The sequence below is a fragment of the Scardinius erythrophthalmus genome, assembly GCF_964197995.2.
Source record: "Scardinius erythrophthalmus genome assembly, chromosome: 13".
In the NCBI taxonomy this organism is placed as follows: Eukaryota; Metazoa; Chordata; class Actinopteri; order Cypriniformes; family Leuciscidae; genus Scardinius; species Scardinius erythrophthalmus.
The window spans coordinates 11,031,705-11,057,649 of NC_138233.1; the positions used below are offsets into that span (position 1 = coordinate 11,031,705).

The following is a 25,945-nucleotide window of genomic DNA, read 5'->3' on the forward strand; positions in this document are numbered from 1 at the left end:
TCTGTAAACATTTGAGAAAGTTACTGTTATCAGAGCGGGGACCCAAAACACATCACTGAGAGCTGGTATCAGAAAAGACAACGTTGCAACCGTTGAGCTACGCTCCCCTCGGATGTTGCAACTTGTCCGCCACCTCCTTGGAGTCAGAAGCTTCTAAGGTCGTTTCATTCTACTTATTACTGCTGGCCTGCTCAAGGTGGCAGTAAGGTGTTCGGAAAAAAGTGCTCAAGGTGTTCGATCACTTCAGTGCTTCCTTCCTGCTAACGGTTGGAGTGAGGGCTGTCCCCTCCACTTCAAAATGTTGTGGCCTCTGTATTGACGCACATCATGATGCAGTGGAAACAAATCCGTGGGAAGTGCGACTTGATCGTCAGGTTCCTGAAGGGAGCAAGGAGACTAAATAACCGCCTTGTGTCCCCTCTTTTTTTTTGACAATGGCAGATGATAAGAATGTTTGTTATTATTGTTTTTGTGACATTAATTCTGTTTGGTGCCACTAGTTTCATACTTCACCTTTATATGAAACAATGCTGAGACAAACACAGCTGAGATTTGAAAGAGCAATTTTCCTCTGGGAAAATCTGAATAATATGATGTCTGGAAAAATGCATCTTAATCAATTGTGAAGTTAACACTGTAGCAATGTTTGTTGTTATGGGAAGAAGGAGACGGGAACCGGCGAACGTTCACAAACTTATATAATAAGTAAATATACAAATAACAAAACGAAAGTAAAGCAGATACAATAAAACAGAAACACAACATAAATCCAAGCCTGGTCCTCTCTCGATCTTCACTGTCATCGCTCCTCCTTTTATGCTTCGGTGCGTCGCGCAGGTGTCGCTCATCAGCAATCACGCCACCGTCCTGCTCGCACACCTACGCCATTTATTCAATCAGGTTCAGGAAGAAAGGATCTTTTCTCCAGGAGTGCTATCTGGATGTGTAACCCATAAGGAAGATATTTTTAAGCCACTTAAACATGACAATCCATCACCTCTCTATCTCTGCGACGGAGCTTACCATTACCACAAATGTCAGTTCACCCAGCGGGAGGAATAGCTCACAACGCTATGGTGCCCTCAAATTTTGCTCTTCTTACTGAGACACTATACCACCCCCAGCTATTTTGATAAATGGTGATTTTTCCTCAGTGACAGATAGTGTGTGGGGTTACATGCTGATTATGTGCAGTTTCAGGTGAGATGGAGAGACAGAGGTCTGCAGCGGGTCAGGCAGATGGCGTTTCCTACGCTGATTTGTGGTGATTGTCCCTCTGGCCTTGTCTTTCCAGGATTAAGTTCTTAAAATGCAAACTGTCCCACATGAACTCATCAGGCGGTTAGCACACAGGTCTCTCTCTCTCTCTCTCTCTCTCTCTCTCTCTCTCTCTCTCTCTGTTTATCTCTTTGTCAGTTCTCTTTTCATCTCTGTCTCTATGCTCATACATCCTCTGGTTTCCTTTCCATTCTGTCTTTTTCCTTCAGTCTGTTGGTGGTCACGCTTCGTCTGCCTCTCACTGTGACTTAAAATGTTGTTTAACTCCATTCAGGGATGTGGTGGCCTCAGGGAGCACAGGGACATTCCCAGTGGGTCGGTTGACCTGTGGGCTGGCTGTCGAAACCCAATTTAGATACAAAGTTAATATATACAATGTTTTTAAAGAGAAAAAATGTTCTGACACCAAGCCCAAGTAGCAGATTCTGGCATATATGACTTAGACACAAATTAAATGCTATTGAATGCATTCCTATTATCTAGTTTATGGAAAATTTGCATGCAGGATTTAAACTCAGGTCGCTACAAAAATGTTTCCATCGCTGTTATTTTAGTATTATTTATATACTATTAAAGTTTCTATTAACATTTTGAATTAGGTCTTACTTTTATTTTCAGTTTTTGTTTTAGTTTATATATTTTTGTTTTTAATCGATTTAGTTAACGATTATAACCCTGGTTTCCATCCGATTTCACAAATACACCAGCATTTCCATGCCATGTGTTCAAGAGAACAAACCTATCATGGGGATTTGTGCAAAAATGTTTTCTTTTTCTTCGCTGCAATGCATGTTATTAAGTCACATGACTTTTTTTATGCATATTTTCCGGTGTAGTTTATTTGTCTTTTTACTGAATAAAAAAAAGTTATTCACATGTTGGTATCCATCCAGCTTTTTTAATGCAAGATCCCATTTATTTTCTCTCATTTTTTAAAAAGTAAATAATAGAGCAAGCATTAATTTCTATTAGGCCGGCATAGTCCTTTTTTTAGATGTGTTCATACTGTTCGAGTACATTTCAAGAATGTATCTGAGTGAATATGCATATTTTTCAAAATGAACGCATTCTTACAGGATTATCATGGCAGCAATTTCTAAATAAGTGCTTTAAACATAATTGAATAATAGCCTATTAAACTAGTTGTCCGAACATATTATTTAATTAAAGCAAATACACACACTCAGAAAACTCAATTCATGACTATCATAACTCAATGTACGGTTAGGGTGGGGATTTCCTAGGATGATAAAACTATCATTCACTTTTTTCTTTTTCTTTCTTTGCATGTGTACAAGATAATTTTTTTACTTCCTTTTTAAAGGGCACATATTATGCCCCTTTTCACAAGATGTAAATAAGTCTCTGATGTCCCCAGAGTGTGTAGGTGAAGCTTTAGCTCAAAATACCCAATAGATCAGTTTTTACAGCATGTTTAAATTGACACTTTTTGGGGCTCAGAAAAACGCACCGTTTTAGTGTGTATCCCTTAAATGCAAATAAGCAGCTGCTGCCGGCCCAGAGGGCGGAGCCTCACGAGTCAAGGTCACGCTAATTACCGTTATAACTTATTTTACTTCTTGCTTTTATCCACTATTAGTACAAACCTGTTGTAGCGGACCGCGTCCGAATGATGGCCAAAAATATACTGATGAGTTTAATGAAGTTTATTGTACATCACACAAAAGATGAAGCGTTAGTTTTACTCCAGAGAATCACTGTAAGAGCTGAGTAAACAGAGTATAAGAAGTGCGCATTAAAGTCTTATACATAAACTCTCTCTCTCTCCCTTTCATTATCATCCCCATACAGCAAAAGTTCAGTGACATTTTTATTTGTGCATGGTAGAAAGCATATACTGATACTGACATAATGAAATACAATGAATATGGTTGAGGGAGAAGGCTACACACGGTGAACTCCAAGAAAACGCTACGCTTGAGCAAACAGTTTGTGAATAGGCTACTACAATGGCCGTGAAAGAGACTGAACGCATTGAATAGGATTTGTTTAGTTGGTGAATAGCATAGGCTACTATTACACAGTAGCAATAACATTAAGCGCACCAGAATAAAATATAATATTCAGAAATAAACAGTGTAGCTGACTTACAGATTCAGTTAACATCTACAAATGAATAAGCGCAATGATTTAGGGAGCAGGTTACACAGTGAACTCCGTGAAAACGCTACTTAAGCTCCGCTGCTTTCTTCGACCCTCTCTGTCTCTGGTCCTTCGCTGTGCTCACTCAGTGTGCAGTGTGAGAGGGGGAGTGGCCAGCGGCTAGAGCGGCAAAAGCCAATGTGTGCTTCTTTTACCGATATATTTACCAATATCTTTTGCATTTCTAATCCAAACAACGCCAAACTGCACTTACTTGTGCCCGTAGCAAGACACCTGTCAAGTTTGAAATCCATCGGACTACCCGTTCGAGAGATATGCGAATAACAGACACACACACACACACACACACACACAGAAAGACAGAAAGACGTTCCTGTAATTTATAGATAGATATAATATTCAGAAGTGACTTACAGATTCAGTTAACATCCACAAATGAATAAGCGCAACGATTCAGGGAGCAGGCTACACAGTGAAAAAAATGCTACCGTACGTTTGAGCAAACAGTTTGTGAATAGGCTACTACAAATGATGGCCGTGAATAAAATATAATATGTAAGGAATAATTGACGACAGGCCATTAAATTATTAGAAAAATAATTTACACCCGAGGTGGTAATGCGGTCACGACGCGAAGCGGAGTGGCCGTTCACCTCGGGTGTGCATTATTTTTCTAATAATTCAACGGATTGAAGTCAATTATTCCGCTTATACTACAGTTACCACACCTCGAAACATTGTTCAGATTATGTATTTCAAGACGTTTGTAAAGTTTTTGTCATTAAAACGCTCTTGTATGTAGGACTAATTTCTTACGCATCTAATCCAATGCCAATGCGTTGCTAATTCCAAAACGTCATTTTAGAGTTAGTAACGGAGGTTTGAGCCACTGATAGCAGATAATAATGCTAGCTGACACATTCTCTCGCTGTTTTCATCGACTGCAGCAGATTTTAAACACCGACTTTGAACACAGACTGAATGCGCTAAACACGCGTTTGGGCATGATCAGTCATAAGTATCAAATTACATTCATAACCGACCTTAAAGTGTGTCCCCGGCTTTATGCAGTTATTAATGCAGTTACTAGAGAGAGATGTTGAAAAAATGAGACAGAAAAGCATGTGCGTCAATATTATTATTTATTTATTAATTCAATTCGTTATAATTAATTTGTTCATTCTTTTTTATATTATTGACAGATGACAGTAGACTAGCTAAATAAATGAAACACAAAGCCATTTTAACAAGTAGGCCTATCAATAATTATTTATTTGTTATATATTATCTGCAATAAAAATCCTTGCTGCAGGACTATCCATTTATTTAGCCTATATTCAGTTTAATTTTCTATTGATTATAGATAGCCTAGGACTATATACTTTATTTATTAAAATTAAACTGCATGTTTCCATTGATTGTGAAGCTAGACATTGAAAATTGCAGATCAAGCGCATGCGGCTAAATGTTTTTTCTTGTTATCATGTTTTCCGTTATTACGGTTGACTACGCGAAGTGATATGGAACTGTAATGCGGTCAAGACCTACCTGGAACTACTTTAGCTGTGCGTTTCCCTGAAAATAATGCACACCTCAGAACGTTCGTCAACCAATCAGATTCAAGCATTCAACAGCCCTGTAGTATAATCAGAAGTAAACACTGTAGCTGACTTAATGTTTAGCTGACAGAGTGTTTATGTCAGAATGTTTATTTTTAAACCACAACCTTCTAAGTGCTTCTTTTACCGATATATTTAACAATATCTTTTGCATTTCTAATCCAAACAACGTCAAACTTGGCACTGCACTTACTTATGCCCGTAGCAAGACACCTGTCAAGTTTGAAATCCATTGGACTAACGGTTCGAGAGATATGCGAATAACAGACACACAGACAGACAGACAGACGTTCCTGTAATTTATAGATAGATAGATAGATAGATAGATAGATAGATAGATAGATAGATAGATAGATAGATAGATAGATAGATAGATAGATAGATAGATAGATAGATAGATAGATAGATAGATAGATAGATAGATAGATAGATAGATAGATAGATAGATAGATAGATATGCCTATCGCTCTGGAGACTGTAAGCTGGATCACGAACAGTTGGTACAGATCCATCCTCGAGTAACAACGAGAGTAAATGAAGACTGTTCATTCCTACATCCAACAACAAAACACTTCAATCGCTTAGGAGACATTCTTGTCTACAGCTGCGGTGTCAAAACAATGGCGGACTGTATACAGGTCAGTCAGGGCGGGTCTACGCTAAAAGCAGCAATGTCAGTAAACAGTCGTGGACGGGGCTTGTGCAAAGTACGTCACATTGCCCCGAATCTGAGAGCGGCTTGTTCTGAGACAGTGCTTATGATTTATGGGGATTTCACGAGTTCACATCTACATATAATTAGTACAATAAGTTTATGCGTATTTGGCGTGCTGTCCGGGGGGAGGGTTCCGAGCTCGGAGTTAGGCCCGAACCCAGAGTACTCCCCCCAGTTGGTAAGTGTAGATGGAACTGTAAGTGAGGAGATGGGGTGGAGGAGGGATGCTGACAAACTTTCAATGAACAGAGATAGGTCTGCTGTGAATTTATACTCTGTCATTGAGTTGATTACTGATTAATCTCCAGCTGTGCATAATTTGGTTAATTATTTGAACCTGCTCCTCCCGAACTTTGTTAATAAAACATCATTTAAAAGAAAAAGCACTGGGTGGATTTTTATCATTATAGGGTGGTTGTGTACACACACTTCCAACACACATTTCTGTCCAAACACCATGTAAAAGTGAATTTTGCATAATAGGTGCCTTTTAATAGAGGCACGTTGCAGTTGTTCCATTTTAGCAATTTCATTGCAGATTTGTTAACCTGACTTCACTAACTTCACTCACCTTTCAGTGTGTAAACCGTTCCACTGCCTTTTCTTATTCACACTCACTCGCATTCTCAAATCTCCCAGGATCACCCACTTATTTCAATAGCTCTGCTACAGATATACATCTTTCTCCATCTGTATCTTTTCCTTTCCACCTCTCCCTCCCTCTTATTCTCGCTCATACACAAACGCCTGGTTCTTCCACACCCACTCCTCTCCCCTGCCGCCTCAGCCCCAATCAGCATGCAGCCTCGCCCGTCTTGCCAGCAGGTTGTCCATCATTCCCAATTACTGTGGCAACCGTTGCTGCCGGCAGCGGCACGCACGATCAACCGAGTGACCCCGCGCACCTCCAACAAGGTTTCAACATCACAGTCTCTTCCGCACATCTGTTCCTCTCTTCCCCTCACCTATCGCCGAAAAAGATACAGAGACCCTGACACGACACACCCAGCATCAATCCACAGAGCGCGCTTGTGTCTAAGAGTGTGTGTGTTCGGCAGATCACAGAGACGATAAAGATGCCCAGACGTTCTTTTAATGAGCATGCTTGCACGTCTGTCATGTATTCTGTTAACAAGAACAAGATAAAGTCTCCTGTGTACAGAATCCCAAGAAGCACCCTTTGTGACATTATCAACAAACATCTCAGTGATGGAATGAAAATAAGTGAAGATAAATCATGTGTTTAGTAACTAGTTTACATTAGTTTGCTGCCTGCGCACAAACCTACCGCTTAAAAATCATCAGTCACAAATAAATGAAGTGCAATGCGAGAATAAAGCGCTGGATGCACTTGTGCTGAGAGTAATGCTGAGTTGAGTTATTAATTTCCCACCACCCTCTTTCTTTCCCATGGTGCGCACAGCAAGGCATTGGAATGGTGAAGCTTCCCTCTACTGGTTGACGAAGACATTGCAGCGTAGTTCTCAGAGTTCATGACCTTGTTACAACGTAAAAAGCACGAGAGCAAGGCACAGGGAGAGAATAAGGCAGTTTCAGGACACACATCTGGAAAGGATCTCCTACTTCCAATGGCTCTCGTGGCCACGTCATCAAAACACAGCCGCGCATTCCTGTCTGGATGTTTCTCTGCACACATTTATCTTCCTGCACAGAATGCGGCGAAAAACCAGAGCAACGTTTACGTCTGTGTTCACACAAGTGTTAAATGAAGCAATAATAACAGCGTCAAGGCTGCCGTGGTTTCAACTTTTTTCTTTTGTTATTGTATAAACATTTCATGTCAACGTGTTCAGTTTCACCACAAATTCTATCGATTGGATTGTTCAGTACTTTCATCATCAAAGGACGTTAATGATACTAAATGATTGATGAACAATTGTGTCGTGCTTTTGAAGTTTGTGTTGATGTAATTGTTTAGGAGTCTGTTGTAACGGAAAGCAGATGATCAGGTCTGCCTTTGTGTTGATCAATCAAATCTAATCAACAAACAAAAGGTACTGATTAACCCCTCAAAACAAAACAACAGTGTTAGCAGATGCTCGGTCAGGTCCCCTGAGTTAATCTCATCAACTCAAGAAGATATTCACCCTGAAAAGGAAGGACAAAGTTCACCACGCGGTTCCACGTGTGCACGACTCTGCATACACACACACAAAACACAGACTCCTTATCATGCCCGACCACTTGTGGTCAAAATTACCTTTTTAAAATGTTTAAAATGTATTTCTTGCTGTGCTTATGATACTTATACCCGAAATACGATATCTATAAGCTTTATTGATATGTAATCAGTTTAATATGCATGTAATCACGAGAAATCCTGTTTCTTTGTGTTGTTGACTAACAGAATTGTCATTCGCGGTATTGTTTTGTTCAGAAGAACACAACGGTGTTGAATATTTAGCACAGAATATTAGAGGATGCATTATTTGATTAATACCAGTTTTATAAATGTTTATGAACGAAGTTTATTCCGCCAGCATTAGTTAGAAGAGGCGTGTACCTTTCCAAATGAAAGGACATGACCACAATACGTCCTCCCAGGCGATTGGGTCACGCACGCAAGGGGGCGTGACTTGAGCTCCTTCAAAACACAGCGGGCTCTCTCACCTCTCTCTCTCTCACCTCGCTCTCATCCTTCCTCCTCTTCTACCGGCGCGACGCTTCCCCGAGGAACATCCCGGAAGGCCTCGGACAAACACATGTTCGAGTCGTAGCAGCCGTTCCTTTGCAACTAAGTTATATTTGCCTCTTCCTTCACGGAAGATGAAGACGAACTTTCTCGGTAACGTTACATTTCAGTGAGCCTTTTCAAGCTTCCCGCGACACCGGAAGACGCAGTCGAAACAGGACCTCGTCCGCGCTTTCAGCATCAACCAAACAGAGAACAGACTTGCAAGTATATTTATCTGATAATAGCTGCTTTTCTGGGGTCCGGCTTTTAGGTTTCTGTATGTAACAATTACTAGCTTTCTTTCTTTCTTTCTTTCTTTCTTTCTTTCATTTCATTTTATTCTTATCACGTATGTTATTATTGTTTAAATGTTTGTTTGTGTTTATTGTTTGCATTTTTACGTACGTTTCTATTCGTAGCTCATATAATTTTTAGTCACATTTATTAAAATCCATTTATACTTTTCACTGTCTCCGTGTTTGAAAACCCACCATTCTAAAGTCAATGAAACAAAAGATCTTAAGCTACAAGCTCGATATTAGACTACATTCAGTAGTTTTAATTAATAAACTCAGAAGGTTTGAGGTCCTTGGCCAGGACATAAACTCTCTCGAAGTTTGTGAATACCTCTTCTTGACTGTAATGATTTTACATTTGTTTCGCTGGACGAATTAAATGTTGGTCAGATAGTTATAGAACAAGGTAATCTCGATAATTGATAAAATAAATGTACATGCGACTTATGAATTATGATATTATGATATGATATTATGATAAATATTAATATTCCCAAGATTCCCCATATTCTTGAGCTAATTCACATTTACCCCGAGTCGTAAACGCTACATTTTGGTGGAGAATGCGGGCAGTTTCAAACTTTATTTTGGTGGGCAAAATTCAGTTTCAGTGAATGTGTATTATTGGTATTAATATTTGTAACGTTACACGCGCGTTTTGAATTGTGAGGTAAGTCGCTATAACGCGAACTCACTCAGCTGACGTTATAGGCACAAAGCCAGCTCAGCTCTTCAAATTAACAGTTTCAAAATGTCTAAGCATTTTTAATCACTGTTAAGTGCTAAAACTGCAGTTCATGATATTACATGTGTCTCTGTAAAGACGAAGCGAAACTCTTTACAGTTAGTTCATGTAATATGATTTAAACCGACTAAATGAAGACGAAGGATCTCTTTTAGGACGAGGACGTAAACCTGATCTGAACAGTGCTTCAGTTTTCAGTCGTAATAGGCCTTATACAAAACGTTAACGATAAACTCCTGGTTAGACATTGGCGTCGCGAACCAATTTTGAAAAACCTACGCATAAAATCATAAAAGGGCTATTTTGATTAATGCTTATGGGAGATGAGTAGATGATAATTCCTGCTCATAGCTGTTTGATGCATGTGTGCTCACGGCTTAAATTCACAGATGTCTAATTCCTGTCGTGCTCATAGCTCTAATTAAGTAAAACAGAAGAATAATCCCTGTTCCTGTAATGAACAGAAGATAATACCTGTTCATAGCTGTAAGTAAACAGAAGAAAAAAAATTCCTGTTCACAGCTGAAATAAAACAGAAGGTCTAATTCCTGTTTTATTGTAAACCGTTTCATATATAATGTGTAGTTGGAGACCAGTTTTATGAATTAAAATAGATGATAATTCCTGTTTTCATTCTAAACCGTCTCAATGTGTAATGTAAAATGTGTAATTCCTGTAGTTACATGTTGTGAAACTCGCATTTTCCGCATGCAACAGAGCGCGAAATACTCGTGATTTCCACAGATAAAAAAATCTGCTGTCTAAATTGCTGAATCACGTCACCGACACTAGAGGGCAGCCTCTAGGTGTGTGGCAGGTTGTCAAAACGCGCCCTACACCGACGTCATCCTGCGTAAGCGTCGCTTCCCCCTGACGTCAGCCTGCGCGAGCGCAACTACGCCATCTCGTGGCGTTCTAAGATAATACCTGCTTTCAATTTCGTTTTCTCTCTGCATTCAGTTTCTCTCTCAAATACTTAACTGCATTCAAGCTTAGCTTATGCTGATATTATTTGGAGTTAGACGATTCCTTTTTCTGTTTTTGACTGTCACACTTTAAGTTAAGTTCGAAAAAAAGAAAACTTTTCGAATTAAAAACTTAGATTTGATTCACTCAGTTCATTGATAGGTCCACCTAGGAAGAAGCACGCCACCGTGCGGCCATCTTGGGTCGACTTATCAATATCTGTGTAACCCCCCAGTCTGCAATTAAAGTGTCTCATTGCTACCCTTTTCGTTTGATTATTTTTATAAGCAATACTAATAACTTCAGTGTTATTGTAAGGATTATAGGAAGTCATTCTGAATTTCAGTTTTAATTATTTTAGTATTGATACATCACTGTATCATTCTAATTTTCTTTCCTTCCTTATTTTTATTATTTTGAACCTCCCCTTGCATGCTTAGTTGAATTTCAATTCAAACTAGTTTGAATTTTAATTCAAAATTGTGTCTAATCAGCCAGGGAAGACCACTGAGAAGACATACGGCCCTCACCCTAGTGGCACAAACCCACTGCCGGGGCCTATCCCTCTGCCTGCGTCTCAAGCCTGTGTTGTTATTCACATTTTATTTCATTGATAATTTTTTTCTCTTCCCTCTTTTCTCCAAAGGGGGGGGGGGGGGGTAGGTTATTCTGATAAATCACCATCAGTTATCATAATTTCCCTTTTGTTGTATCACCTTTTTTTTCTTGTAAAGCCTTTACCTCTGACTCCTGCATACATATTTACTCAATTTGATGAAACCAAAAAGCCTTAATTTACATTACGTCTAACCTCTTAATCCCTTATTGTGTATCTATTGGCAGGACTCAGTCAGTGTTTATAGGCTCAGGCCTCCTCATTTTTATTTTATAACACTCCCGTGTTATTGTTTGTGACATTTCATTGCAGACCAATTCACTTCCTTGTGTTGTGTTTCCCTTTTCTTCCCTACCTCTAACTTTGCCTTTCTCCATTCTGTTGTGATTTGTTTCTCTCATTTCACTTACAGACAGAACCTAAGAGAGACCCCAGGAAAGTGAATAGAGTAACGATCAGAGCCGGCGTCATTAGACGACCCCCAGGCTACCGCCTGTCAAAATCTCTATTGTGGGCTTTATCCATACCCACGAAATTGGCTCCGCTAACTGTCGGCATCAGTTAGCCCCGAAATTCTCATAAACGGCCTAGCCCGTATGAGTATAGCTCATTTGACCCTAAAACAAACTTGCATTTTGTCTCTTTTTGTGTGTGCTGTGCTTCTCTCGCCAACAGTGAGCCGAGATGTCGAGCTCACCCTGTCCTGCAGTCCGCTGGGACGACCTTGAGGCATGGCTGAGAGACATAACAAAGACCGTGCTGCCCCAGGACTCACATCGCTCGAGCCAAGAGCAACGGGACACAGACCTGAGCCAGTTCGAGTCCCATGATCCAGCCCAGACATACAGCCACGAGCAGCTGTCCAGAATCTTCGGAAACCTCGCACTCAAACTCGTCGTCAAGGCCCGGGTAAGTGAAAGAACCACCCTCGAACTGGAGCAAAAGACAGCCGCACTACAGCTCCAGGCCACAGAGGCCCTGGAGGACCGAGCACACACACAGAGCCGTCTAGACCAGCTACTCTTCCTGACCGAGGAAGAGGACGAGACGGACACAACGCTACAACAGGAAGTTGAAAGACTTCAAAATGCCCTAGACGATCTTCATCGGCACACAGAACAAAGGCAGCAGTCGGAGGAACTCACCCGGAAGGAACTCAACGAACGGCTCCAACAGGCTGAAGCTCTCCTTGAGAGAGCAAAGACTAAAATCCATCAGCTCACTCAGCAGAGACACGAGCTCCAAGATGAACTTGACACTGTTCATGCAGAACTAAAACATGCTTACAGATTGCAGAGGGTCTGGAACGGAGAAACACACATCACAGAGTTTCTCCCGGTCAGCCAAACACCAAAAGCTGAAGGGGGCGGAGCTGTAAAGGGTCAGAATCCTCTCCAGACGGATTGGGCCCCCAGCAACAGCTCTCCTCCCAAAAGCCTTGACAAGCTAGCCCGCAACATTCCTACGTTCAACCCAGATCCTGCAGGAAACCATGACGTTTTTGCTTACTTACAAGACAATTCTGTATCGTCCTGGATCGCCAACCAAACCCTGTCAAGGCAGATTACAAGCAACTGCGACAAGCTTTGATCCATGAATTCTCTGACCCAGAATCTGACCAAGGGTTTATCACGGCCCTCGACGTGAAACAGGCCCGACTTGAACACCCAAACTCCTATTATGGCCGACTCCGACAAACGTTTTTCGGAGCAACCGACACCCCAGGTATGGAAGATGATGTGAACTTTAGAACGTTGTTTCTGCGGAATCTACATAGCAGCGTGAGTGGACATCTTGACGTGCTTGTCTGCCCACGAACAATGTCCACTCGAAAACTCAGAGACTTAGTCCACAAGGCTTACACCAGGCAAAGGGCTATAGATGAAAAGACTGTAAAAACACACACAATCTACTCCGTCTCTGAACACTGCTCAGAGCCAGACAGCAGGTGGCAGCACGACTATGACGGTGCTCATCCAACGCGTCGGACCGAGCGCTCAGAAAGATTCTGGAACCAGCATCATCCGCCGTCCAGAACTCCAAGCCCAGACCGTCGAACCTGGAACCACTCTCCCCAGAACACTGGTGAGCCAGAGTCTTCTTACACAACAGATGAAGACAGTGCAGCCACGTCTGACACAGACACAAAAAACGAACTTTACCAACTACACTGCACGCCTCAGAGCTGCTTACGCTACCTCCGCTGTGTTAAAAGGTCATGCGGGCCTCTGAAGAACAGACTTTTTCTATGCCGCCACTTACCCCTCCACCACCCTCGCAAGCCATCTGAGCTCACTGGCAGCCAGTGCCTCAGACAACTGTCTGCCACCACGCACAAGCTGCGTTCACAAGACTTCAGTACGCATTGTGCACCTGTGCCATCACAGCGCCACAGCTTGTAAGGCCACAGCGCACAAAGGGGGGTCAGGCGTGCCGAGAACACATCATGTGCTGAACACCGCAGCACCAAACCCACGCATGGCACACCAAAGCATGTGGCATACCAACCTCAGCGAAGCAACAAGATGCCCTAGCCAACCAAGGACATCCATCGCTGAAGTTTTTCCTCCCTTTCTCTCTCTCTCTCTTTTTCCTCCAACAGGATGCTGTGGTGGTTCGCTAGAAAGCAGCCACAATCGGACATCACCAGATCCGGCATCCGGCAACGAAATGTGAACATCCACAGCCAAGCTCACAACGCCGTGTCCGGCGGTTTCCTATGGAACCCCGAAAAGGGGGGATCCCACACTATCGACCCCCCTCAACCTCATTTGAGCTGAGTCATCAGCCTAGCAACCACCTGCCATCTGACCATTGTTACCGTGATGAGTCAACTAGGCCCATACACGCCCTATCAACTCATCAAGGGGGGACTGTAACGGAAAGCAGATGATCAGGTCTGCCTTTGTGTTGATCAATCAAATCTAATCAACAAACAAAAGGTACTGATTAACCCCTCAAAACAAAACAACAGTGTTAGCAGATGCTCGGTCAGGTCCCCTGAGTTAATCTCATCAACTCAAGAAGATATTCACCCTGAAAAGGAAGGACAAAGTTCACCACGCGGTTCCACGTGTGCACGACTCTGCATACACACACACAAAACACAGACTCCTTATCATGCCCGACCACTTGTGGTCAAAATTACCTTTTTAAAATGTTTAAAATGTATTTCTTGCTGTGCTTATGATACTTATACCCGAAATACGATATCTATAAGCTTTATTGATATGTAATCAGTTTAATATGCATGTAATCACGAGAAATCCTGTTTCTTTGTGTTGTTGACTAACAGAATTGTCATTCGCGGTATTGTTTTGTTCAGAAGAACACAACGGTGTTGAATATTTAGCACAGAATATTAGAGGATGCATTATTTGATTAATACCAGTTTTATAAATGTTTATGAACGAAGTTTATTCCGCCAGCATTAGTTAGAAGAGGCGTGTACCTTTCCAAATGAAAGGACATGACCACAATACGTCCTCCCAGGCGATTGGGTCACGCACGCAAGGGGGCGTGACTTGAGCTCCTTCAAAACACAGCGGGCTCTCTCACCTCTCTCTCTCTCACCTCGCTCTCATCCTTCCTCCTCTTCTACCGGCGCGACGCTTCCCCGAGGAACATCCCGGAAGGCCTCGGACAAACACATGTTCGAGTCGTAGCAGCCGTTCCTTTGCAACTAAGTTATATTTGCCTCTTCCTTCACGGAAGATGAAGACGAACTTTCTCGGTAACGTTACATTTCAGTGAGCCTTTTCAAGCTTCCCGCGACACCGGAAGACGCAGTCGAAACAGGACCTCGTCCGCGCTTTCAGCATCAACCAAACAGAGAACAGACTTGCAAGTATATTTATCTGATAATAGCTGCTTTTCTGGGGTCCGGCTTTTAGGTTTCTGTATGTAACAATTACTAGCTTTCTTTCTTTCTTTCTTTCTTTCATTTCATTTTATTCTTATCACGTATGTTATTATTGTTTAAATGTTTGTTTGTGTTTATTGTTTGCATTTTTACGTACGTTTCTATTCGTAGCTCATATAATTTTTAGTCACATTTATTAAAATCCATTTATACTTTTCACTGTCTCCGTGTTTGAAAACCCACCATTCTAAAGTCAATGAAACAAAAGATCTTAAGCTACAAGCTCGATATTAGACTACATTCAGTAGTTTTAATTAATAAACTCAGAAGGTTTGAGGTCCTTGGCCAGGACATAAACTCTCTCGAAGTTTGTGAATACCTCTTCTTGACTGTAATGATTTTACATTTGTTTCGCTGGACGAATTAAATGTTGGTCAGATAGTTATAGAACAAGGTAATCTCGATAATTGATAAAATAAATGTACATGCGACTTATGAATTATGATATTATGATATGATATTATGATAAATATTAATATTCCCAAGATTCCCCATATTCTTGAGCTAATTCACATTTACCCCGAGTCGTAAACGCTACACTGTCCTCTGATTAAAGGAACAGCTTGGGTTCAGCATCTGTGATTTGACCACAAAAAAAAATAGTTTAGATTCATCCCTCAGTGTAATAACAAATAACACTTGTTCAATAATTGATGGATGTCTAATGGGCGAGTGTGAGGTGCAATTTATATGAAATTTACTAGGTTAACTAGGATTAAATGGTGATTTAAAGTTATTTAATATGAATTTAAATGGGCAATGCTATTATACAATTCTATCACACTACTACTAACACAATTAATGTTAAGTCTCGTGGTTATTTGCTACTATTTCAAAGTTTGGGGTCAGTACGTTTTTTTTTTATTAATTATAATTATATAATAACAAAAATGAAATGAATTATAATTATGCTTTTTTTTTCAGCAAGGATGCATTCAATTGATCAAAAGTGACAGTAATTACCTATTCTTTTGAACTTTCTATTCGCCCAAGAATTGTGAAAACATTATTGTTTTAAACATTGAAAATAATAAGAAATATTCCATGAGCAACAAATCAGCATATTAGAGGGATTTCTGAAGGACCATGTGAGTCACATGGTCCTTCACATGATGTGACAATGAACACTGGAGTAATGATGCTGAAAATCAGCTTTGCATCACAGGAATAAATTACATTTTAAAATATATTAAAGTAGAAAATAGTTTGTATCTTTTTGATCAAAGAAATGCAGCCTTGGTGATACTTTTTCAGAAACATTTAAAAATCTTACCGACATCAAACTTTTGATTTTTTTTTTTACTTTTATACATACTTATATTGGTCTGGTGGTAACATCCATCAGTATTCATATAGTTACCTTCAAATGTTTCTCACCCTCATGTCCTTCCAAACCCTAATGACAAGATGCAATACAAATGGAAAGCTTTGCAATACTAGTTGCTTTTTTTCCAATGATGGCAAAGCATCATAAAAATCATCCATATGACCCATGTGCTGTATTCCAGGACTTCTGGAGTCATAGGTTTTTGCGAGCAACACACAAAAATTTTACAACCGATTCTGTCAGAAATTGTGATAGAATGTACATTTTTGATTAACTGTTCCTTTAATAGTTTGTATTGAAACCCACAACTTAATTTAGATGTTTGAAATTGATTCACACCACCACCAGATGCCAATAGCAAAATCAAAATTAAGCTTTGAGCGTAACATCCTTCTCATGTATGCTTTCAGTCCGCGAGTCTCATTGAGCTGGGCAACCCTTCTCAGAGTCTGGAGAATGTGTGTAGATGGGCTTTCGAACAGCAGAGGAAGGACACAAATGATAAAGATTACCACGATCACGCCATCTTTCTCACTCGTCAAGAGTTTGGACCCACGGGGATGCAGGGTAAAATGCACAAACACACACCTCCAGAGATTGAAACATGTTGCTAATAAAAGCAGATGATTATTCAAACATGAACACACACAATGGGCCCTATTTTAACGATCTGAAACGCAAGTGTCAAAGCGCAAAGTGCAAGTAACTTTGTGGGCGGGTCTTGGCGCTGTTGCTATTTTACTGGCGGGATAAATGTCTCTTGCGCCAGGCGCAAATCTAAAATGGGTTGGTCTGAAGCAGCTTCATTATTCATAGGTGTGGTTTGGGCGTAATGTGAAATAAACCAATCAGAGCGTCATCTCACATTCCCTTTAAGAGCAGGCGCGTTGTTCTAAAGCGGATTCCTATTATAACGGCGGATTTGCCAGGCGCGCGCCAGGAGCGGTTCACAGCCGAGGAGAGCAACGCTCTCGTCAGGGACGTTGGGGATGGAGAAACCCACCCAAATTAACTTCGGTTAAAAAGGCGTATGATAATTTGGGTAAATGTGTAAGCTAGATGTATGCTTTTAGAATAAATTGTCTATCTATCTATCTATCTATCTATCTATCTATCTATCTATCTATCGTAATAATGTATGATAACTGCTGCTTCTGTGTAGATGAGAGAATCAAAGTGCATTCGCGTTGTGCACACGCTTCATTGATTATGGTCAAGCATGCGCCCTTAAAATAGCATATGAATAACATGCGCAACGCGCCACTGAACCGCCCAGGGAGCGCAAGTTCATTCCCTAGTTTAGCGACGTGCTTCTGTGGAGGGAAAAGCGTGCTTTGCGCGGGTGCAAAATAGGAATGATACATGCGTCGGTGTACAAAGTCAATTGCGCTGGGTGCAAGATAGGGCCCATTCACTTTGAAAAATGGATGTCCACAAGAACGTGCCACAATGATCTTGAAATGATCATGATCTCAGACCTAAGATCAGTGGAAAATAAGCACTAAAAATATGTGTATGGTGATGAAGATGTGAGGAGGACAAACTCGGTAAGGTGTTCTTATGTGTTGCTAGGTTACGCTCCTGTCACAGGCATGTGTCATCCCGTACGGAGCTGCACTCTCAACCATGAGGATGGTTTTTCGTCGGCTTTTGTGGTGGCACATGAAACCGGCCATGTGTGAGTACCTGCTGCACCCCTGCTTACCTAATATCAGTATGACAAAAGCATACTTATTATCATATTTTTTCATTTATACAAAATGTAGTTCTGGGGCAAGTTGCATAACCATAGCCATTATGTTAAGACAGTGTCTTAAGATCTAGTTAGTATGACCCACTAAAAGTTAGTCAAGGGGTAATCAGTTTTACTTTTTGGTATCAGTTTCGGCCAATCTACATTTTACTGATTATAAAAAGTTATGAACGGTCTTAAAGAAAAAAGATGAATGTCTAACTTGGAAGACTAGTCTTAGCGGTTTATGCAACCAGCCCCAGGTCTTTGAATCTTATTAGTTTAGCAGCATTCGAACAAATGACTTTCCACTTTTTGTATTGCTAATTAGTGTATTAGTAGTGGGGATTTTATAGTGACTCTTTCTGCAAGTTAAACTAAAATGCCTGTAGGTAAAAAGTGACTGTCTGTGAGTGAAACAGCAAATCATTGGATTGTTCACTACCGATTAGTTTAAAACACTGATTAATTTAGAAATTAAACAAGTGACTGGCTTCATCCGAAACTGCATACTTCCCAACTATATTGTAGGTGAAAAGATTAGTATATCCAAATTCAGTTTTCATACAGTTGGCGAAAAAGTACCCGGATTACTTACTACGTACTCTGTGATTCTGAAATGTGCATCCGATGTTCATTTTACTTTCCCACGAGGCCATGGGAGAGTATTTGTGAATGACAGTGAAGTGATGCAACTGATGCTGGTTGGTCACATGACAATGACAACATGACGGATACAGGACGTCCAAATTGCATTCATACTATACAGAACATACTTTTTTAACAGTTGTGAAGTAATTACTTATTCAAAGAAAGTACTTACTAAGATAGTATACAATTTCAGATGCAGCCACTGTCTTTATGAGTGAGTCATTGAATCATTTGCTCAACCTATTCGTTCAAACAATGACAACATGACGGATGTAGGACGTCCAAATTACATTCATACTATACAGAACATATTTTTTTAACACTCGTGAAGTAATTACTTATCCAAAGAAAGTACCTACTCAGAGAGTATACAATTTCAGATGCAGCCACTGTCTTAGGAGTGAGTCAAAAAAACAAATTCATTCAGGAACAAAGCAAAGCCTATCAAACTGACTTGTTGATTCCTTCACTCAACCAATTCATTAAAAAAATATTATTTCAAGAACTTTTTTATGTAATTCCATAAATATGGTATCTTCCCTGACTAAAGTCTGTTCGTAACATTATTAAAATCTAAAACTGGCAAAAATAAGTTGTCCTCAAAAAATGTTAATTGTTTGTATATACAATATATGTAATGTATGTGTGTGTTATAGGTTGGGAATGGAGCATGATGGGCAGGGGAACGATTGTGGAGAGGAGGTGCAAATGGGGAGCATAATGGCCCCACTGGTGCAGGCCGCTTTCCACCGGTTCCTCTGGTCCAAATGCAGTAAACGGGAACTGGGCCGCTACCTGCAGTGAGTACTAGATGTACATACTGTACACACCCAATCAACCAAAACTCTACTAGTACAACTGTGGATTATATACTACCTCATTCTGCCTGTGTAGTTCATATGATTGTCTCCGTGATGACCCGTACGAGCACACGTGGGAGGAGCTTCCACAGCCGCCCGGGCTGCATTACACTATGGACCAACAGTGTCGCTTTGACTTCGGGGCTGGATATATGATGTGCACAGCGGTGAGTCTTGAATGAACTCCCTCACCGGCCTTTTCATTCAAATAATGCATTATTTTTTATGAGAATGTAAAATCACTACGAGCATGTATAATTGACCATCAGCTTGCCATAACAATCACCATTTGTGGTCATTGGGTTCACCATAGATCGCCGTGACCCAGTATTATGTGTTATACATGCTAATAATGCATTATGAATGTACAACAGTATGCTGTGTTAAGTGACTGAGTTTTGATGTCTGTAAATGCTGAAGGGAAAATGTTATATGGGTTTACACAAGGGTGAGAAAATTATTATTTTAAACTTATTTTATTATTGGGTGAACAAATCTTTTAGTGAACAAGAAGGACCAGGTTTTAAAATCTTTCATAGCACATCAGCTGGTTTTATTTTATAGAGAAAAAATTCCAGATTCAAAACAAAACACCAAATTTCAAAATGATGTCAAACATCTATCTGAGAGAAAATGTGAGGCTAATTATATTGTTTGCAATTCTTTTTTGAGGAAAAAAATATTATATGAATAAAAAATGATCAGATAATCAAAACCAGATGGCATGAGTTTGAAATCACTTGATGTTGCTTTCACAAAACTGGATAAAAATGATTTCAAGAATCATTTCTGCTCAGAAAAATTAAATTCCAGCTGAACAGCACTGCTTGGACTGTACTTCACTGTCTTGTTAAACCATTCCCTTAGCTGCAAAAGGTGGGGCTGTCAGGAGCCCAGGTAAGGTGTTCTCCTCAGTCGCAATGTGGCCTTTTTCGTTTGAACTTGGTTCAATTTAGATGGTCTTATTGTTAATCATTACATGTTATTGGTTGGTGTTGAACTCATTGTCATTTTGCAGTCATGTACACAGCGGGATACTAAACCCACAGTCGTCTTTTCCTTATTTTGGAATTTATTGGCACAGTTTTTTTAACAGCCTGTGTGACGTGAAGTTAAAGGAATGCTTGAGTTTAATACAAATGGAATCATTTAAATATGTTTGACTTGTCCTTCAGTTTCTCAAAAATAAAGAAAAATGTGTTTATAGAAATGCACAAATTGATGTCTATATACTGCACGTGTACAATGAGCAAACTCAACAAACAGGAATTACATTAGTATAATGCATAACTGGAGGTCATCCACCCAGAACAGTTGTCTCACTGCTAAAAGGGTGATTTAGACAAATTTACACATGTTTGCGTGGAAAATGTTATATTAGTGCTTCAGCAAAAACACGAGTGACACATTTCTGCTTAGAAACTCTCTGGAATGCCTTGCCCTAGACTTCAGTTGTAAAAACACTAATTTGACCACAATTTCTGAGGGACAAAACCATTTGCTGTGGTAATTGAAATCATGCTACAGATTTCTCTCAACGGAGCTCAAACTTTTTTTGAACATCCATTTAATGATAAGTTAACCAGGTCATTGCAATCTGGTGACTTGTCAGTGAGTTTTCTACAGTACATTCATCAGAAAAGATATCCATGAATAGATTGCTGAATGGAGCAAGTTTAACCACAATACAGTTCCCTGAAACATCTAAAAATCTCTTCAGGTGCAGCAATGTTTTTGCTATTTAGCTTGGCAAACTCTAAACAATCTTCAAACTGAGATAACACAAGCAGCCAGCTGGCTACTGCTGAAAACTGCGAGCCATTATTTTGCACTTAGTGTCTTGATGTGTTTGAAACGCTTGTTGGGTTTAGGATCCTGCTAAATGGAGTGTCATCATTAGTACCACAGCCAGAGATTCTGGTCCTGTCTACTACACTTCTCCAAGGGAGGGGAAAAAAGAGAGATTTTGCTTAGCATTTGAGGCCATATCACATCACTGCCTAGCATTCTGTTGTCTAACTGTGCTCTTGGTCAGAAGCTGTATCATAACTAAAACAGTTGTTCTTCATTGTTTTGTTTTGCCTGCATGAGATTGCTTTGTTACATAAATGTAACCTGCCCATTATTGAAAATGTATCATACTGTTTCATCTTGCCTAAATAATTGTGACATGACATTGCTATTATATTATATTATATTATATTATATTATATTATATTATATTATATTATATTATATTATATTATATTATATTATATTATATTATATTATATTATTGAATAAAATACAATGTATATATTGTAGAAACAAAGTGTAACACATTTGTGTAACACGTTTAAAAGAAAAACAATTCACAATTCATAAAAACAAACAGGTTATCTGAACAATATATACGTATATATATTAGAATTTTTTTTATTATAGAGGCACACTTTAATGGATCTTTTTTTGATTATTGGATATTTACTCATCTCGTCTTTGGAAAGCACAGTTTACTATATTTACCCAATCTGACATCCTTCAGATTGATCCTAGCCTTGTGACTATTTGACCAGCTGCATCTTGTTGTAAAATTTCTCTCATTCAGAGTGTGTGTGAGAGGTTGAGAATTAATTTTCTTCTCTCTGTTTCTCTATTTCTCAGTATCGCTCCTTTGACCCCTGTAAGCAGCTTTGGTGCGCTCACCCAGACAACCCCTTCTTTTGCAAGACCAAAAAAGGACCGCCCATCGATGGTACCACATGCGGAGGAGGGAAGGTACCGCCACTCAGATTTTAATGCAGATATGTCCTGATGCATTAGATTCACTCGCTTCCTCTGTGTTTATGTGTTTGCTTTGTTCTCTTCCTCTCTTTTAGCACTGTTTTAAAGGCCACTGTAGGAGTTTGACTCCAGACATCATAAAAAAGGATGGAGGCTGGGGGGTATGGAGTGAGTTTGGCTCCTGCTCTCGCACCTGTGGAAGAGGACTACAGTTTCGGACCCGAGCTTGTGACAATCCACAGTGTGTATCTATCTATCTATCTATCTATCTATCTATCTATCTATCTATCTATCTATCTATCTATCTATCTATCTATCTATCTATCTATCTATCTATCTATCTATCTATCTATCTATCTATCTATCTATCTATCTATCTATCTATCTATCTATCTATCTATCTAACATATAACTAAATATTTTTTCCAATTCCTTTAACCTCCTCCAGTCCAGCTTATGGTGGACGTTCTTGCGCCGGCCCAAGCTTTCAGTTCCAGATGTGTAATACACATGAGTGTAAGGACCTGTACCATGACTACAGAGCCGAGCAATGTAGCATGATGGACAACAAGTTTAAGTACCAGAACACCTGGCACCACTGGCTGCCTTATGAACACCCTGACTGTAAGTAATATGGCGGATTTCACAGACTGAGTTGACAACAGATAATGAGCTACAAAACAACTAGACAGCATTGGCTACAAATACTACATCAAACAGCCACTTTACTGATAGAAAATATAAATAAAAGAGTACCCTAAAAACAGTACAATTCACCAAAAAATGTATTTAGACAGCTAAGCCTCAATACCCACCTTGAAACCTTAAGGTACTAAATATATAATTTTAATGTACTAATACTAACCCTTTATGGATGGGTGAGGTACAAATATGTATTTTTGAGGCCTAGTGTCAAGCTGTTTTTTTCTGAAAGTGTATTTCTGTACGATAAGCGAAGGCCAAATAGAAAACAAATTAACACTAAGTTTTGCTGGAATAAAAAAAAAAGATATGTATTTTTTTTTATATAATATAATTTAATTTTAATATCTTAAATCCTTTAAATTGTCAATTTTATTCAAAGAGTTCCTCACTCCTGTCCTACACAGTCAAGATCCGTTTGTCAACAAGGCTGATGTAATCCATCTCTCCACACAGCTGCTCTCATTTACACGGTGGGCACACATGAAAATATGATTTCATTCAAAGCCCTCTCTTTTCTCCATGTGTACTTCTACACCGTTCAGGACATTACTGAAAATATGAAATCCCTCCTGAGTCATTAGCGCTATGGAGATCTGCCTTAGTTTTATGATCAACACAAGTACATCCAAAGTAATGTTCATGTAAAGAGGGACTTTTTGAGCCTTTTATTACTGTCCGGTCAATTATGACTGAACGCAGAATAATTCACACAAGAATGCTTGTGGTTTATGTCTCATACCGTAAAACTGGCTTGGATACCTTTAAAAAGATGAGGTAATCATTTTTACATGATGTTTTTTACATCTTGCACTCATGAGAAATGTACTCTTTTGGCCTTGATTTGTTGAGTTGTCTTGCTTTTTGATCAGGAAAATATACTTTTTTTTTCACACAAAGTGCAAGTAAATGCTTTTAAATTGCTAGGATACCAACAGTCATCACATTGTTCATGGATAACCTTTGGTCTTTATGGGAAATTGAGCTGGACTTAGAGGGCTCTATCTTGCACCCATCGCAATTGACTTTGTACACCGACGCATGTATCATTCCTATTTTGCACCCGCGCAAAGCGCGCTTTTCCCTCCACAGAAGCACGTCGCTAAACTAGGGAATGAACTTGCGCTCCCTGGGCGGTTCAGCGCAAAAAAGGAGGCGTGTTCCGGCGCAAACGTTCCTTCATGCTATTTTGCAGGTTTAGAAAACAATTGCGCCACTAACCAGGAAAAAATAGTTTAAAGTCAGTGGCGCGTTGCGCATGTTATTCATATGCTATTTTAAGGGCGCATGCTTGGCCATAATCAATGAAGCGTGTGCACAACGCGCATACACTTTGATTCTCTCATCTACACAGAAGCAGTTTTCATTTTTGCAAATCATACATTATTATGATAGATAGATAGATAGATAGATAGATAGATAGATAGATAGATAGATAGATAGATAGATAGATAGATAGATAGATAGATAGATAGATAGATAGATAGATAGATAGATAGATAGATAGATAGATAGATAGATAGATAGATAGATAGATAGATAGATAGATAGACAATTTATTCTAAAAGCATACATCTAGCTTAAACATTTACCCAAATTATCATACGCCTTTTTAACCGCAGTTAATTTGGGTGGGTTTCTCCATCCCCAACGTCCCTGACGAGAGCGTTGCTCTCCTTGGCTGTGAACCGCTCCTGGCGCGCCTGGCAAATCCGCCGTTATAATAGGAATCCGCTTTAGAACAAACGCGCCTGCTCTTAAAGGGAATGTGAGATGACGCTCTGATTGGTTTATTTCACATTACGCCCAAACCACACCTATGAATAATGAAGCTCTTCAGACCAACCCATTTTAGATTTGCGCCTGGCGCAAGAGTCATTTATCCCGCCGGGAAAATAGCAACAGCGCCAAGACCCGCCCACAAAGTTACTTGCGCTTTGCGCTTTGACACTTGCGTTTCAGATCGTTAAAATAGGGCCCAGAATGTACTTCTGGAACAGAAGTGTCAAGTTTTGGGATTGTACACACTGATGCTGGGAATCCGTCTGGGATGATATTATGTACAATGCATTTATAGACCACGTAAAGACTACCTGGAGACCATTCACATTTAATCAAGGTTTTTTCTTTTTCTTTTTTGTATGAACCATTATCTAAGACTATCCTCTGTTGGACCAAGATGTACTAGTTGTGGAAAAGATTTTCTAAGGATTTTTTATATTTTGTAACTGGTATTTAATGTGATTTAATTTATTGCAATTTTTTTCTAAACATGGAAGCTGTTTTCCTTTTAAGAATTCAAGCTCTTCTCAATCCTTGTTAATATGCACTTGATCTTTTTGTTGTATCTCAATCCATCTCTCAAGGATCTCTCTTGTCTTGTTTTCCTTAGCTAAGCAACGCTGCAAATTGTACTGTCAATCCAAAGAGACGCGAGCTGTAGTCAACATGCAGACTGAGGTGGAAGATGGAACACGATGCTCTTACAAAGATCCCTACAGTGTGTGTGTGTACGGAGACTGTCAGGTAAATAACTGCGTGTACCTCTCGTAAATGTGTGTACTTAGTTCCCTTTTGCTTATTGTGTCTCTCTCCCTTCAGAAAGTGGGCTGTGATAGTGTGGTTGGATCAGCTCTGCAGGAAGATAAGTGCGGCGTCTGCGGGGGAGACGGAACCAAGTGCAAGACTTGCAAATTTAACTACACCTTTGTAAAGAACAAACACGGTTTGTAAGCCTTTTATTACTCTCATGTCAATTATGACTGAACACAGATTAATTCACTGAGTTTATGTCTCATACCATAAAATGATCTTGGATACCTTTGATTAGATGAGGTAAGCATTTTTACATTATTTTTTAAATCTTACATTCAAGAGAAATTTACAAAATGCAATACTATATCGCAGGGTTTCCCAAACGCAGGTTTATCTAAC

At 39.8% G+C, this 25,945-nt stretch overlaps 1 protein-coding gene across 4 annotated transcripts in view; it reads left to right on the forward strand.

Annotated features, from left to right (window-relative positions):
- The window catches only part of LOC308701057 (A disintegrin and metalloproteinase with thrombospondin motifs 2), a 228,152-nt gene that overhangs the window by 188,625 nt on the left and 13,582 nt on the right, over positions 1-25,945 (forward strand). For all 4 annotated transcript variants that reach the window (XM_081383081.1, XM_081383083.1, XM_081383080.1 and 1 more), the window contains 9 exons: positions 16,714-16,870; positions 17,876-17,981; positions 19,343-19,486; positions 19,581-19,713; positions 22,190-22,303; positions 22,405-22,550; positions 22,758-22,933; positions 25,404-25,537; positions 25,613-25,736. In XM_081383081.1, coding sequence (XP_081239207.1) covers positions 16,714-16,870; positions 17,876-17,981; positions 19,343-19,486; positions 19,581-19,713; positions 22,190-22,303; positions 22,405-22,550; positions 22,758-22,933; positions 25,404-25,537; positions 25,613-25,736 — 1,234 coding nt within the window. The remainder of the gene's footprint in view (positions 1-16,713; positions 16,871-17,875; positions 17,982-19,342; positions 19,487-19,580; positions 19,714-22,189; positions 22,304-22,404; positions 22,551-22,757; positions 22,934-25,403; positions 25,538-25,612; positions 25,737-25,945) is intronic.